At 49.5% G+C, this 16,803-nt stretch overlaps 1 protein-coding gene across 1 annotated transcript in view; it reads left to right on the top strand.

Moving 5' to 3' along the window:
* The window catches only part of camkmt (calmodulin-lysine N-methyltransferase), a 184,216-nt gene that overhangs the window by 124,545 nt on the left and 42,868 nt on the right, over positions 1 to 16,803 (top strand). Inside the window, exons 4-6 of the mRNA XM_021576372.3 lie at positions 6,661 to 6,721; positions 11,844 to 11,895; positions 13,854 to 13,917. Of these exons, the coding sequence (XP_021432047.3) occupies positions 6,661 to 6,721; positions 11,844 to 11,895; positions 13,854 to 13,917 (177 nt within the window). The remainder of the gene's footprint in view (positions 1 to 6,660; positions 6,722 to 11,843; positions 11,896 to 13,853; positions 13,918 to 16,803) is intronic.

The raw sequence follows: 16,803 nt of genomic DNA on the forward strand, positions 1-16,803 counted from the left end.
CGGATGGTTAGCTGGCTGCTACGGTTACAGACGTCGTCTGGGACTGATAACCTGAGGGCGGGGGTGTACGCTCTACGCCTCTTGTTGATGTCTTTTCCTCCTCTCCCCCTCCTCCTCCTCCTTTCCCTCCTCCTCCTCTCCCCCTCCTCCTCTCCCTCCTCCTCCTCCTCTCCTCTTCCTCACCCTCCTCCTCCTCTCCCCCTCCTCCTCCTCTCCCCCTCCTCCTCATCTCCCTCCTTTCCTTCCTCCTCCTCTCCCTCCTCCTCCTCTCCCTCCTTCTCCTCTCCCCCTCCTCCTTTCCCTCCTTTCCCTCCTCCTCCTCCTCTCCCCCTCCTCCTCCTCTCCCTCCTTTCCCTCCTCCTCCTCCTCTCCCTCCTCTCTCCCTCCTCCTCTCCCTCCTCCTCTCCCTCCTTTCCCTCCTCCTCCTCTCCCCCTCCTCCTCTCCCTCCTCCTCCTCTCCCCCTCCTCCTCTCCCAGCTCCGCCTCTCCCCCTCCCCCTCCTCCTCTCCCTCCTCCTCTCGCCCCCCTCCTCCTCCTGTCCCCCTCCTCTCCCTCCTCTCGCTCCTCCTCTCCCTCCTCCTCCTCCTCTCCCTCCTCCTCCTCTCCCTCCTTTCCCTCCTCCTCTTCCTCTCCCTCCTCCTCCTCCTCTCCCTGGGGCCACACTATATGCCCCATGCTGTGCACTAGCAGGGCTCTACAGTGCAACCATTGTACTTGCGTATGCGCCTGAATATTTTTCTTTGCAACCTGGAATTTGTATTGAGGAGTGCACCTAGAAAATTAAAGATTCTACCTTAAAATATTTTCATTGTGCTCCTTAATTTCTTTGTGTGTGCCTACATTTTTCAACTTAGACGCACACGTGCTCCTTGTTAAAAAGATCAGCGTAGAGGTCTGACTGGGGGAGCTTGGACAGAGACAGAGGTAAAGTCTTCTAGAATCTGAACCGCCTGCAGCTTCATAGCAGTGATCCATCTTCCTTTACCCCCAGTGTATAGGGTTAATCATTTCCACTGATGTAAAGCAGCCCATTCTTCTGAGACAAGGGAGCCGGCTAGGTTGTAAGACACTGTATAGGTGGGCAGTGTAAGCAATTAATATGGCTGAAATTCCACCTAACTTATCAGAGGAGCTCAGAAGTAGACGTACGTGCCTATAGGGGCTGGGGATCATGTGATTAGTGTCGGCCACTCCCGTTGGATTAGCCCGGTGCTGCGCTCCAAAGTTTGTGAGGTCACAAGTTCACCCCAGTCTTACCTCTACCCCCCTGTGGCTTCAATTGGATCTATGGGGATTTGCCAAGTACTAGTAGACAGTAAGAGGATCCCATTACACAGTCAGAGGAAAGCTTTCTTGATGCTCGGGGAATCTGTCTGTTGGCACTTCCTTAGTTGGGTAAAATACATGGCTCTGGTGTCATCTGGTTAGAATGGCTAGTTGCCAATTTCTAGCTGGTACAGTGTCTGCTTTACCATTTGTAGATGGGTTAGCCTGTGTGGTAACTGTCTAATAAATTAAATGTGAACAATTATACTGCTTACTAAGCCCAGGCCTACTGACAGAAAGCTGCTCAACGCCTGTGTGAGAGTGCGTGTGTGTGTCTACCTTCACCTCTGTTTAAGATGTCCTAGTCTTCTCTAGGCCATTTGTGTAACATACCTACATCATGCGTGACAATGAGTCCTGTGCCTCTCTATACACTTCAGTAGATGTTGGGTCTAGGCTGTATCCTGACCACAGGGTGGGCGGTGGATGAGCTGATCTTTCCTGGAACCTCTGTGCCACACATAATAGGCTAAGTCCTAGTAATGCCTGTAATTCAGTGATGATCTGCAGTGGGACATGCTGCTGAATGACTTCCTCATATGCTCAGGTCTCCTAATGCATCTTACAGCGTTGGTCATTTAATGCTACAAATAAAGAGAGAGATGTGTTGTGGAGGGGGGTTTGGGGGCCAAACGTGGTGGAGGAAGAGTTTATCCTGCCTACAGGCCAAGCCAAGGCAGACTCAAAACCCCTGCAGCTCCTTTTCTCATCTGGTAATTGAAGGTGAGAAATGATTTCATTATCCTCGGGAAGAGAGTAATCTGGTCTCGCCTCATGATCCGCTCATTTCCCCGAGTGCATCTCGACCTGGAAAACACATGCGCGAACTCACATGCACACGTGCGCAGACACACAGACACACACACACACACACACACACACACACACACACACACACACACACACACACACACTAGGGGAGTCTGTGTTCTCTTCCCCCAGGATAGGCTACACACACACTATCCCCTCTACCTATCTCCCACAGCTGTTAGTGTTATTGGAATGAAGGATCAGTCATCAGATTCCACATATGCTTTATTAATGTCTCAATCAAAGCTTTTTTACTTGGCTCACTCACACACCACACTATCCAACCACACACACACCACACTGTCCAACCACACACACACCACAATGTCCAACCAGACACACACCACACTGTCCAACCACACACACACCACACTGTCCAACCACACACACACCACACTGTCCAACCACACACACACACACCACACTGTCCAACCACACACACACCACACTGTCCAACCACACACACACCACACTGTCCAACCACACACACACACCACACTGTCCAACCACACACACACCACACTGTCCAACCACACACACACCCCACTGTCCAACCACACACACACCCCACTGTCCAACCACACACACACCCCACTGTCCAACCACACACACACCACACTGTCCAACCACACACACACCACACTGTCCAGCCACACACACCACACTGTCCAACCACACACACACCCCACTGTCCAACCACACACACACCACACTGTCCAACCACACACACACCACACTGTCCAACCACACACACACACCACACTCTCCAACCACACACACACCACACTGTCCAACCACACACACACACCACACTGTCCAACCACACACACACACCACACTGTCCAACCACACACACACCACACTGTCCAACCACACACACACACCACACTGTCCAACCACACACACACCACACTGTCCAACCACACACACACCACACTGTCCAAGCACACACACACACCACACTGTCCAACCACACACACACCACACTGTCCAACCACACACACACCACACTGTCCAGCCACACACACCACACTGTCCAACCACACACACACACACCACACTCTCCAACCACACACACACCACACTGTCCAACCACACACACACACCACACTGTCCAACCACACACACACACCACACTGTCCAACCACACACACACCACACTGTCCAACCGCACACACACCACACTGTCCAACCACACACACACCACACTGTCCAACCACACACACACCACACTGTCCAACCACACACACACACCACACTGTCCAACCACACACACACCACACTGTCCAACCACACACACACCCCACTGTCCAACCACACACACACCCCACTGTCCAACCACACACACACCACACTGTCCAACCACACACACACCACACTGTCCAACCACACACACACCCCACTGTCCAACCACACACACACCACACTGTCCAACCACACACACACCACACTGTCCAACCACACACACACACCACACTCTCCAACCACACACACACCACACTGTCCAACCACACACACACACCACACTGTCCAACCACACACACACACCACACTGTCCAACCACACACACACCACACGGTCCAACCACACACACCACACTGTCCAACCACACACACACCACACTGTCCAACCGCACACACACCACACTGTCCAACCCCACACACACACCACACTGTCCAACCACACACACACACCACACTGTCCAACCACACACACACATCACACTGTCCAACCACACATACACCACACTAACCAACCACACACACACCACACTGTCCAACCACACACACCACACTGTCCAACCACACACACCACACTGTCCAACCACACACACACCACACTGTCCAACTCCACACACCACACTGTCCAACCACACACACACACCACACTGTCCAACCACACACACACACCACACTGTCCAACCACACACACACACCACACTGTCCAACCACACACACACCACTGTCCAACCCCACACACACCACTGTCCAACCCCACATGCCACACTGTCCAACCCCACACGCCACACTGTCCAACCACACACACACCACACTGTCCAACCACACACACCACACTGTCCAACCACACACACCACACTGTCCAACCACACACACCCCACTGTCCAACCACACACACCCCACTGTCCATCCACACACACACACACCACACTGTCCAACCCCACACACCACACTGTCCAACCACACACACACACACCACACTGTCCAACCACACACACCACACTGTCCAACCCCACACCACACTGTCCAACCCCACACACCCCACTGTCCAACCACACACACCACACTGTCCAACCCCACACACCACACTGTCCAACCACACACACCACACTGTCCAACCCCACACACCACACTGTCCAACCCCACACACCACGCTGTCCAACCCCACACACCACACTGTCCAACCACACACACCACACTGTCCAACCACACACACCGCACTGTCCAACCACACACACCACACTGTCCAACCCCACACACCGCGCTGTCCAACCCCACACACCACGCTGTCCAACCCCACACACCACGCTGTTCTTCCCCACACACCACACTGTCCAACCCCACACACCACACTGTCCAACCCCACACACCGCGCTGTCCAACCCCACACACCACGCTGTCCAACCCCACACACCACGCTGTTCTTCCCCACACACCACACTGTCCAACCCCACACACCACGCTGTCCAACCCCACACACCACGCTGTTCTTCCCCACACACCACACTGTCCAACCCCACACACCACACTGTCCAACCCCACACACCACACTGTCCAACCACACACACCACACCGTCCAACCACACACACCACACTGTCCAACCCCACACACCACGCTGTCCAACCCCACACACCACGCTGTCCAACCCCACACACCACGCTGTCCAACCCCACACACCACGCTGTCCAACCCCACACACCACGCTGTCCAACCCCACACACCACGCTGTCCAACCCCACACACCACGCTGTCCAACCCCACACACCACGCTGTCCAACCCCACACACCACGCTGTCCAACCACACACACCACACTGTCCAACCCCACACACCACACTGTCCAACCACACACACCACACTGTCCAACCCCACACACCACGCTGTCCAACCCCACACACCACACTGTCCAACCCCACACACCACACTGTCCAACCCCACTCAGGAAGGTCACACTGTTAGTCAACCACTGTAAACTTCATCATGAACCTTGAAAATGTTGTATAGAGTACCAGACTACCAGAGAAAACATGTAAAATACCATACGCTGCTTCAGGTTGGCCTCTTACGCTTTTAAAGTGGCGTGATACAGGCGCCTGGTAAATTGTAGCGTCTCTGGCTGTCAACGGGTTCATCAGGAGACCAGCAGAGTGTATTTGCGGGGTGAGGAGTGAGCAGGCCTGTTTTTAATAGGAGAGGAATATTTGGACGTTTTATCAATAGGCATTATTAAATCCTCCTTGGTTGAGCTAATCTTTGGGCCGCCGGTGCAGGGAGAGACGAGCTGTGTCGGCCCTGAGAGGTGGAGAGAGGCTGCCTGTAAGCCGCTTATTATATCGACTGCCTTTTCTCTCTCTCTCTCTCTCTCTCTCTGTTTCTCTTTCGAGAACACATTCTCTCTCTGCTACCTCTCGTCTGCAAGACGAACACACACACACACACACACACACACACACACACACACACACACACACACACACACACACACACACACACACACACACACACACACAAAGAAAGAAAGTCAACCAGAGCTGAGCAGAGCCTCAGCCTTCCCATCAAAGCCAGCTGCTAAGGCTGAAGTTTTATTCAAATTAGTGTTTACTTCTTTCACTGCCAAGGAAGTGTGTGTCTGTCTCCTTCTCTCTCTCCCGTGTGTGTGTGTGTGTGTGTGTGTGTGTGTGTGTGTGTGTGTGTGTGTGTGTGTGTGTGTGTATGAGACAATAGCAGCTTCATGGCACTTTCTGTACCTAACAGAAGGAGCAGGCTGGTAGTGGGTGATAAGCCAGGCAGACCGGCTCGCTCCTGGTGATTATCGCCCACCGGACCCCCTCTCTCCACACACACACATTTGCCCAGCTTACAAGTCTAAGGAACCATAGTGAGGAGGGGAGACAGATAGACAGGGGATGCTTGTATCACAGGCAAGGTGGGAGCTCTGTGGAAGGCTTTCAGAAAACACCACACACACTCACACACACTAGGTCCACACCGTGAGGAGACAGGCTTTATTATGTGTTGCTGTAGTTGAAACAGACGGATGGGTGTAAGGATGCTCCACGTTGAGGAGTTCTCTGGTGTAGATATAGAGGTTGTTAGTTTGGTTGTATTGGCTAGTTGACCCTGGTTGGAGCTTTTGAAATGGACATGTACATGGTTATGTACGGTAAACATTCAAATGATTGAGTTCCGTACCTGTGGTTTTGATGGTGGTGGTGGACTGAGAGTGAATAGATAATGCCAGTCAATAGTTGTATGTCTTCATGTTGTCCTCTGTTGTTTTTCCCAGGTGTATGGCCCTCTGAGGAGGTGATGGCCCACTACTGCCTCAAGAAACGCCACATGTTCAGGTGAGTGGTTCTGGACTGGTCCCTGACCTCTGTCTCCCCAGTCTGTCCCTGCCAGGCAGGCATTACAATGCAGAATAGATTGTGGGCTCTGGCTCCTGCACTGCGTTAGGCTGCTGCGGCAGAGAGTTGAAAGGTGTGTGGGATGTTTGATTTGCACTCAAGGCAGTACACGACCCTTTGATTTCCTGTTTTTACATTCAAGAGGCAGGAGGAGAGGAAGAGAGGGATATTGATCAGGGCGCTGCGCTGAAGGTCAGCTGGACCGCAACACTCACAGGGAGGGAGGAAGACCAGGGTGCAAGCCCCTGGCTGTGTGTGCACGAGATAGAGTTGTGTGTTTGTCAGCCAGATTGTCACTCTCTGTCTATCTCCCTGTTATCAGCCACTCAGCAAGAAAGAACGAGGGGAGGAGGATAAAATAAGAAAAGACTGGACCAAATAGCTACCTGTCACCGCCTCCTCAGCCCACTGTAGCTCATAACAGCAGCACTGGACAGCACACTGGTTTATAATGGACCTTCTTTACTCCAATGACTGCCTTGGTTGTGGATGTTGTGTCGAGGGAGAGAGGAATCTGTACAGTAACTGTGTGTGGGTGGCAGTAATTGTAAAGAAGTGCATGTGTGTATGTAAGGAAGTGCCTCTAATTGATGGTATTGTCTGTGTCAGTGTGTGACTCTGTGGTGTGTGTATCCAGTACACAATGTCAGCAGCACCACAGGGAACCCAACAGCCATCATTACCTTAATGTCCCTGCTGCAATACAAACTCCTATTTCCACCAGGAGATAAAGGGACAACAATGTCACTGCTTCTTCAAAGACACTGACTCTGGCTCGCTTAGGGAGGGGGGAAATCAATGAGTCGGCTGGAGTAGCATTCCAATCAATCCACACACACACACTTTCTAAGAGGAGGTATCCACAGTTCATTAGAGTTACTGCAGTGTCAGGCAGCGATGGCTGCCATGTGGTGCTCTAACCTACAGCATGTTACCACAGGACCTGCAACCCTAGCCCCCAGTCTAACAACCCTAGCCCCCAGTCTAACAACCCTAGACCCCAGTCTAACAACCCTAGCCCCCAGTCTAACAACCCTAGCCCCCAGTCTAACAACCCTAGCCCCCAGTCTAACAACCCTAGCCCCCTGTCTAACAACCCTAGCCCCCAGTCTAACAACCCTAGCCCCCAGTCTAACAACCCTAGCCCCCAGTCTAACAACCCTAGCCCCCAGTCTAATAGCTCCTGCTATTAATGTTAACAACCCTAGCCCCCCCCCCCCCCCCCATACACTATCCACGCCCCGCTTGTAGTCACTACGTCTTCCTTCCTTCTCCTTTCCATCTCCTCATCTCTTCAGCCAGTTAAACATGACTCCTCTCTCTCTCTCTCTCTCTCTCTCTCTCTCTCTCTCCCCCTCCCTGTCTTCCTCTCTCTCCTCTCTGTCATCACCTCTCTCTCTCTCTCTCTCTGTCTTCACCTCTCTCTCGCTCTGTCTTCACCTCTCTCTCTCCTCTCTGTCTTCACCTCTCGCTCTGTCTTCACCTCTCTCTCTCGCTCTGTCTTCACCTCTCTCTCTCTCTGTCTTCACCTCTCTCTCTCTATCTTCACCTCTCTCTCTCTCTCTCTCTGTCTTCACCTCTCTCTCTCTCTCTCTGTCTTCACCTCTCTCAATTCAATTCAATTCAAGGGCTTTATTTGCATGGGAAACGTGTTAACATTGCCAAAGCAAGTGAGGTAGACAACATACAAAGTGAATATATAAAGTGAAAAACAACAAAAATTAACAGTAAACATTACACATACAGAGGTTTCAAAACAGTAACTCTCTCTCTCTGTCTTCACCTCTCTCTCTCTCTCTCTCTCTCTCTGTCTTCACCTCTCTCTCGCTCTGTCTTCACCTCTCTCTCTCTCTCTCTCTCTCTGTCTTCACCTCTCTCTCTCTCTCTCTGTCTTCACCTCTCTCTCTCTCTCTGTCTTCACCTCTCTCTCTCTCTCTCTCTGTCTTCACCTCTCTCTCTCTCTCTCTCTCTGTCTTCACCTCTCTCTCTCTCTCTCTCTGTCTTCACCTCTCTCTCTCTCTCTCTCTCTGTCTTCACCTCTCTCTCTCTGTCTTCGCCCCTCTCTCTCTCTCTCTCTCTCTCTCTCTCTCTCTCTGTCTCCGCCACTCTCTCTGTCTTCACCTCTCTCTCTCTCTGTCTTCACCTCTCTCTCTCTCTCTCTCTATGTCTTCACTTCTCTCTCTCTCTCTCTGTCTTCACCTGTCTCTCTCTCTCTCTCTGTCTGTCTTCACCTCTCTCTCTCTCTTCACCTCTCTCTCTCTCTCTCTCTCTCTGTATTCACCTCTCTCTCTCTCTCTCTCTCTGTCTTCACCTCTCTGTCTGTCTTCACCTCTCTCTCTCTGTCTTCACCTCTCTCTCTCTCTCTGTCTTCACTTCTCTCTCTCTCTCTGTCTTCACCTCTCTCTCTCTCTCTCTGTCTTCACCTCTCTCTCTCGCTCTCTCTCTGTCTTCACCTCTCTCTCTGTCTTCACCTCTCTCTCTCTCTCTGTCTTCACCTCTCTCTCTCTTTCTCTCTCTCTCTCTCTCTGTCTTCACCTCTCTCTCTCTTAATCTGTCTTCACCTCTCTCTCTCGCTCTCTGTCTTCTCCTCTCTCTCTCTCTATGTCTTCACCTCTCTTGCTGTCTTCACCTCTCTCTCTCTGTCTTCACCTCTCTCTCTCTGTCTTCACCTCTCTCTCTCTGTCTTCACCTCTCTCTCTCTCTGTCTTCACCTCTCTCTCTCTGTCTTCACATCTCTCTCTCTCTCTCTCTCTCTCTCTCTCTCTCTCTCTCTCTGTCTTCACCTCTCGCTCTCTCTCTGTGTCTTCACCTCTCTCTCTCTCTCTCTCTCTGTCTCTCTCTCTCTGTGTGTGTGTGTGTGTGTGTGTGTGTGTGTGTGTGTGTGTGTGTGTGTGTGTGTGTGGTGTGTGTGGTGTGTGTGGTGTGTGTGAGAAATGTCAGTGTTTTATTTTTAATCAATTTGCCCAAAATAAAATATGAACTGTTTTTACTTTGTCATTATGGGGTATTGTGTGTAGACTGATGAGGAAAAACAACAATTTAATCAATTTTAGAATAAGGCTGTAACGTAACAAAATATGTGTGTGTATATAATAAATATATATATATATATATTTATATATATTATTCAAAATGTATTAAATTACTTTTTTTCCTCAAATCTACACACAATACCCCATAATGACAAGGTGAAAACACGTTTTTAGAAATGTTTGCAAATGTATTAAAAGTAAAACACATAACTATTCAGACCCTTTGCTATGAGATTCGAAATTGAGCTCAGGTGAATCCTGTTTCCATTGATCATCCTTGAGATGTTTCTACAAATTGATTGGAGTCCACCTGTGGTAAATTCAATTGATTGGACATGATTTGGAAAGGCACACACCTGTCTGTATAAGGTCCCACAGTTTACAGTGCATGTCAGAGTAAAAACCAAGCTATGAGGTCGAAGAAATTGTCTGTAGAGCTCTGAGACAGTATTGTGTCGAGGCACAGATCTGGGGAAGGGTACCAACAAATTGCTGCAGCATTGAAGGTCCCCAAGAACACAGTGGCCTCTGTCATTCTTAAATGGAAGAAGTTTGGATCCACCAAGACTCTTCCTAGAGTTGCCACCTGGCCAAACTGAGCAATAGGAGGAAAAGGGCCTTGGTCAGGGAGGTCACCAAGAACCCGATGGTCACTCTGACAGAGCTCTAGAGAACCTTCCAGAAGATCAACCATCTCTGCAGCACTCCACCAATCAGGCCTTTATGGTAGAGTAGCCAGACAGAAGCCTCTCCTCAGTAAACGGCACATGACAGCCCACTTGAACTTTGCTAAAAGGCACCTAAAGGACTCTCAGACCATAAGAAACAAGATTCTCTGTTCTGATGAAACTAAGATTGAACTCTTTGGCTGATTGCCAAGCATCACATCTGGAGGAAACCTGGCACCATCCCTACGGTGAAGCATGGTGGTGGCAGCATCATGCTGTGGGGATGTTTTTCATTGGCAAGGACTGGGAGACTAGTCAGAATCGAGGGAAATATAAAAAGAGCAAAGTACAGAGAGATCCTTGATGAAAAGCTGCTCCAGAGCACCTTCCAACAGGACAATGACCCTAAGCACACAGCCATGACAACGCTGCAGAGGACAAGACATTCCACAAATGAACTTTTAACAAGGCACACCTGTTAATTGAAATGCATTCCAGGTGACTACCTCCTGAAGCTGGTTGAGAGAATGCCAATAATTTGCAAAGCTGTCATCAAGGCAGGGGTGGCTACTTTGAATGATGTCTTCAGTATTATTCTACAATATAAAAATAAAGAAGAACCCTTGAATGAGTAGGTGTGTCCAAACATTTGACTGGTACTGTATATATATAGACTGAGTGTACAAAACATTAAGAACACCTTCCTAATATTGAGTTGTACCCCCCATTTTGCCCTCCGGTGTGTGTATCCAGTACACAATGTCAGCAGCACCACAGGGAACCAACAGCCATCATTACCTTAATGTCCCTGCTGCAATACAAACTCATATTTCCACCAGGAGATAAAGGGACAACAATGTCACTGTCAACAGCCTCAATTCGTCGGGGCATGGACTCTACAAGGTGTGGAAAGCATTCCACAGGGATGCTGGCCCAGGTTGACTCCAATGCTTTCCACAGTTGTGTCAAGTTGGCTGGATGTCCTTTGAGTGTTGGACCATTCTTGATACACACGGGAAATTGTTGAGCGTGAAAAACCCAGCAGCATTGCAGTTCTTGACGCACTCAGACCGGTGCACCTGGCACCTACTACCATACCCCTATCAAAGGCACTTAAATATTTTGTCTGGCCCATTCGCCCTCTGAAACGCACATATAAACAATCCATGTCTCAAGGCTTAAAAATCCTTCTTTAACTCGTCTCCTCCCCTTCATCTACACTGATTGAAGTGGATTTAACAGGTGACATCAATAAGAGATCATGGTTTTCACCTGGATTCACCTGGTCAGTCTATGTCCTGGAAAGAGCATAAAGTTTTGTACACTCAGTGTAAATGTACAGTATCTCTCTCTCTCTCCTAGGGGTGCGGTGTGTGAGTTGGGAGGAGGGATGACCTGTCTAGCAGGGCTCATGGTAAGTGACATTTCTTTCACACACATTCAACTATACTACCCATATGTCACATTTCTGCACAACCGTGTCTGCTCTCTCACTAATCAAGTGGACCCCTTGTGAATCCATACACACATACACTCACACACTCCTACACTCCTACTGTTCCGTGCTGTGAATGTGTGTGTGTGTGTGTGTGTGTGTGTGTGTGTGTGTGTGTGTGTGTGTGTGTGTGTGTGTGTGTGTGTGTGTGTGTGTGTGTGTGTGTGTGTGTGTGTGTGTGTGTGTGTGTGTGTGTGTGTGTGCGCGCGTGCGCGCGCAGGGGGAGCAGAGCAGAGAGCCCTAGGCCTGCCCCTTGTGCTGACAGGTTGAGGGATTGTTAGCCGAGGTCTTAAGAGCCCCTCCACATCGACAGGCTTTAGCGTGTCATCGATCCGCCACCGTCTTCAGAAGACCAGCCTGCCTTTATCTCCCTGGAGTCAATATCCCGTGTTGTGACATTGCAGGCTGCTGCTGGAGACCTTCCCTCACACCTCTCCCCTCCTCCCTCCTTTTTCCCAACCTCATTCCTTACCTCCTTTCCTCCTCTTCTTGCCCATTGGCTTCCTGTATATTTTTTCCTCTCCTCCATATCCCCTGCCCTCCTCCTAATCAGTTCCTACTTCCTCCATCTACACCTTCTCTCTCCCCCCTTCTCCTTTCTACTCCTTCATCCCGCTCTCTCTTCCATCATCTCCATCTGTATGCTTCCTTTGCATCTCATCCTCTCCCTTTCATTCTCCCCTCTCTCTCTCTCTCTTTCTCTCTCTCTCTCCTCTTTCATTCTCCCCTCTCTCTCTCTCCTTCTCCCCTCTCTCTCTCTCTCTCCTCTCTTTCATTATCCCCTCTCTCTCTCTCTCTCTCTCTCTCTCTCCTCTCTTTCTCCCCTCTCTCTCTCCTCTCTCTCTTTCTCCCTGTCCCTCTCTCTGTGTAGTTCCCTGTAGGGGGTCTGCCTCGGCAGAGTTTCCAGAGTGAGTGGAGTCCTGCTCTTCTCTTCTGCATGGCTGGCCTGGCCCTGTTCGGCCTGGGGCTCCTTCTCCCCGTCTGGCCAGCTGGTGGGACAGGGCTCGCTGTCCCCTTTACACCCCACAGGGAGAGAGGGGGAGGGAGCGAGCAGCCCACTAGGGCGAGAGGGAGGAAAGGAGGGAGGAAGAGGGGTGAGGGAATGTTCATGGCTCTCTCTGTATTTTCTGGTGCTGAATTGGAGTGGAGGTGTGTGTGGTTTTTTTGTTGGGGGGGGGGGGTGTGACTGACATCTGATGGTCTTGTCATTGTGTCATAGAGCATTTGACAACATTGATCTTATATGAATGTGCCACACACACACACACACACACACACACATGATTTTAAAAAAGGGAAGAAAAAAGGGTGCAAACACAGAAAAGACGGGGTTGTAAAGAAGCTGAAGCAGCAGCACAAAGCTCCCTCGTCTGCGGTGCAAAGTTATATGAAGGGCATCTGGCAGGCCGAGAGCAGAGAGCAGAGTGACAGCGCGCGTGATGGCTCCGCCCGATAAACACAAACCGGCAAATGAAAGGCTCTCTGCTCGCCATCATCCCCTGTCACAATGCAATTACTGAACAGACTGATAGCAAGATAGAGGCCCACAGCTACCGGGAATGATAAAAGTATTGACTGATTTGATTGAATGATTAAAATAATGCAGACATAAAATGGAGGGAAAAAAGGATGACTGAGAAAAGGAGGGAGGGGAGGGAGGGATAGAAAAAGGGAAGATGGAGAGAGGGAAGGAGAGGGAGCTGTTGAGAATGAGGCTTTGTAGATGAGGCGATGCTTCTGTCTTGTGTGTTTGGAGAGGGAGGAGAGGGAGGGGGAGTGACTAACTCTCTCTAGGGGTCTTTTGCTTTTATTTTGGGTTCTTGTCCTCTTTTTGTCTCATCTTTCACTCTCTGATTTCTCTCTCTCTCTCTTTTCAGATTGCCATTTGTGCTGACGTGAAGGAAGTTCTGTTATCAGATGGGAACGAGAAGGCTATTCAGAGTATCCTCCTCTCTCTCACTCCATGAGAGACCCAAACACAGCACTCAGCCCTGGGTCATTAGCAACCCCATAGAGACACTGTGTGTGCGTGAGCGTTTGTGGGCATGTTGGTTGTCTGTATATGTGTGTTTTTTTTACAAGGTCGGAGAATATTACAGTTGTCTGAGAATGTGAGGGAATGTGCATTTTCACAAAGACACACTCGGCACTCTGGTGCCCAATATCACTTAGAATCCAGCAAAATGTCCCTTCCATACCATTTCAATCCATCCTTCTACAGTTGTGTTATATGAGTGATTGAAAGTGGTCGGTAAGACCTTGCCCCATTTGAGTGAAATAATTGCATACTATCTCAAAGTATCTCCAAATGCATGTCTTTTCAACTCCCTCTCAGGGCCAAAGCCACAATGCTAGATGACTGAGCATTTAATTCAATTCAATTCAATTAAATTCAATAAAGGGGCATTCCATACAAGATTGTCACAAAGATATTTCTAATGTTTTGGATCTTCCTGAAATTAAATCCATAGAAAGGCCATTGGTGGAAGGATGCTTGGCATACCTTCGAAATGTGTATCCAAAATAGTTACTGGGAAAGAACTAATTAAAGTTGAGAAATGTGTGACATTTTAGTCTTACCCAGGCCTCCTTTAAGACACTACAATGATGGATGACTCTGTAGACGCTAGCAAGACATTCTAGGTGTCATTTCAATCTGTACAGTGTGCTCTGAAATTTGAGTAGTCTTTAAATGTAAATATCATTAAATGACCCTTTATTGATATATATATATATATATTTGTTATATGTAACACAAGAACATCACATTTCCAGAGTGGGCTCTGTGCTGCATTTGTTAAATGTTATGATAGGATCAGATCCAGGTCGGAGTTGTTGGGGGCATTGTTGTTGAGCAACTGGACTGCTTCATTGATTAATGTGACTTTCCTTCTGTTTGTTTTGTTTGGGGCAACGGAACGGCCTACCCGCCCCTTCACCTGTACCCACACTGCCAGCTCCCTGCTCTCTCATTGGTTTGCACTGATAGCTCCTTGCACTCTCATTGGTTAGCGCTGTCTACCCACCCTCCCCAGCCCTCTCTTCTCCATTGTACCAGCACGATAAAGAGAAATCTGTGGCTTTTACAAAAGCAGGAAACCTACACACACTAAGCTTGGACAAAATACATGGTTCAGATTTAGCTGAAGAACTGCTCACCACAATGAGACGTCATTGAATATCACGGAGGCAGTAACAATAGCATCGCTGGGCCTCTGATGACGGAAACGTACACAATTCAGAGTTGACTGCAGCTTTGTTTAAAGAGAAAAGAAAGAAGGTGGCGGGAAAGGCAGCCACAGAGATGGACAATCAGCTGTGTTGCCCAATAGGCCACTTTCACAACATTCACAGGCTTTTTCCCTGAGAGACTATTTTTGTGTAGTCGTTCTCATAATAGAAATAGATGGAATGGTGTGATAAGTGTGAGAAAAGAGAAAGAATGGAGAGAAATAGATGAGCAGATATGGCTATTGAGAGTGGATGAAATAGAATAGGAGTTTCTCTCAATCAACACAAAACATGTACAGTAAGTACCCTCTCAAAGTCGCTTTTTCACCTTCTTAGTGTAAATATGTAGCAACTAGCATATATTATTATTTAACCCGGCTTCGCACGTACACATTGTGCCGTACAGCCGCGCGTACACGTTGTGCCGTACAGCCGCGCGTACACGTTGTGCCGTACAGCCGCGCGTACACGTTGTGCCGTACAGCCGCGCGTACACGTTGTGCCGTACAGCCGCGCGTACACGTTGTGCCGTACAGCCGCGCGTACACGTTGTGCCGTACAGCCGCGCGTACACGTTGTGCCGTACAGCCGCGCGTACACGTTGTGCCGTACAGCCGCGCGTACACGTTGTGCCGTACAGCCGCGCGTACACGTTGTGCCGTACAGCCGCGCGTACACATTGTCTGATTCATGAATGTTGGCTGCTTCCCCCCGTGTGACGACCCAGAAGGACAAATATTCCTCAGCTTACACACCCAGAACAGACAAATAAATGCACTACTACTATACAATTGGCAGTAGGAATATGAGTATCTACTTACTGTATAGATGAATGTGTTTATGTGAGAACCTGTTGAATTCTTAAGTGCTTGCTAAGTGTTACGTTATTTCTGAATCCCTGTCGGTTCGAGTACTGTATTTGTGTGAGTGACTGAGAGAGTGTGTACAAGCCTGTTAGGGTTGACCTTCATTTGAATTGACCCCAACCAAACCTGTTACACCACTGTATGTGCATGGCTGTTACAGCTCGTGTGTGTGTGTGTGTGTGTGTGTGTGCACCACTTGGCAGTGTGTAGGATGACCTCTCCCCCAGTGCGATGGTACTGATGAGATTACCCTGTAAGCTCCTCTCCTCCTCAGCCCATGATCCCAGTGTGCTGACTCTCTTACTACACAGACCTGCCCTGTGTGTGTATGGTGTCTGTCCGAACATTTGTGTGTGTGGTGTCTGTCCCGAACATTTGTGTGTGTGTGTGCATGCATGTGTATGTGTAAGGGCCCATCCCTTTGATCTAGGATTGGCTCTCCATCCAACCAGCAGATACCTCTCCCTCTCTCCCCCTCCCCCTCTCTTTCCTCTTTGCGCTCTAGATTGGATTTGCTACAGCTTTTTGCTGCTTTAAAGACAGATAAATCCTAATTGAATTGCCTCAGCACCGGCCCTCCAGACAGTGTATTAATAGACCGGTTGACATCAATCAGCCTGTGTGTCATAGTGGTGATGTGGTGAGCTCCTCTCAGGCGTAGGCTACAGGTTAAAAGCCTTCTGATTGATCTGCTGGCCTCCATTAAGCCCTGCCCTGCCCTGCCCTGCCC

Source organism: Oncorhynchus mykiss, chromosome 20, assembly GCF_057628025.1.
Source record: "Oncorhynchus mykiss isolate SJ-2025 chromosome 20, ASM5762802v1, whole genome shotgun sequence".
Classification (NCBI taxonomy): Eukaryota; Metazoa; Chordata; class Actinopteri; order Salmoniformes; family Salmonidae; genus Oncorhynchus; species Oncorhynchus mykiss.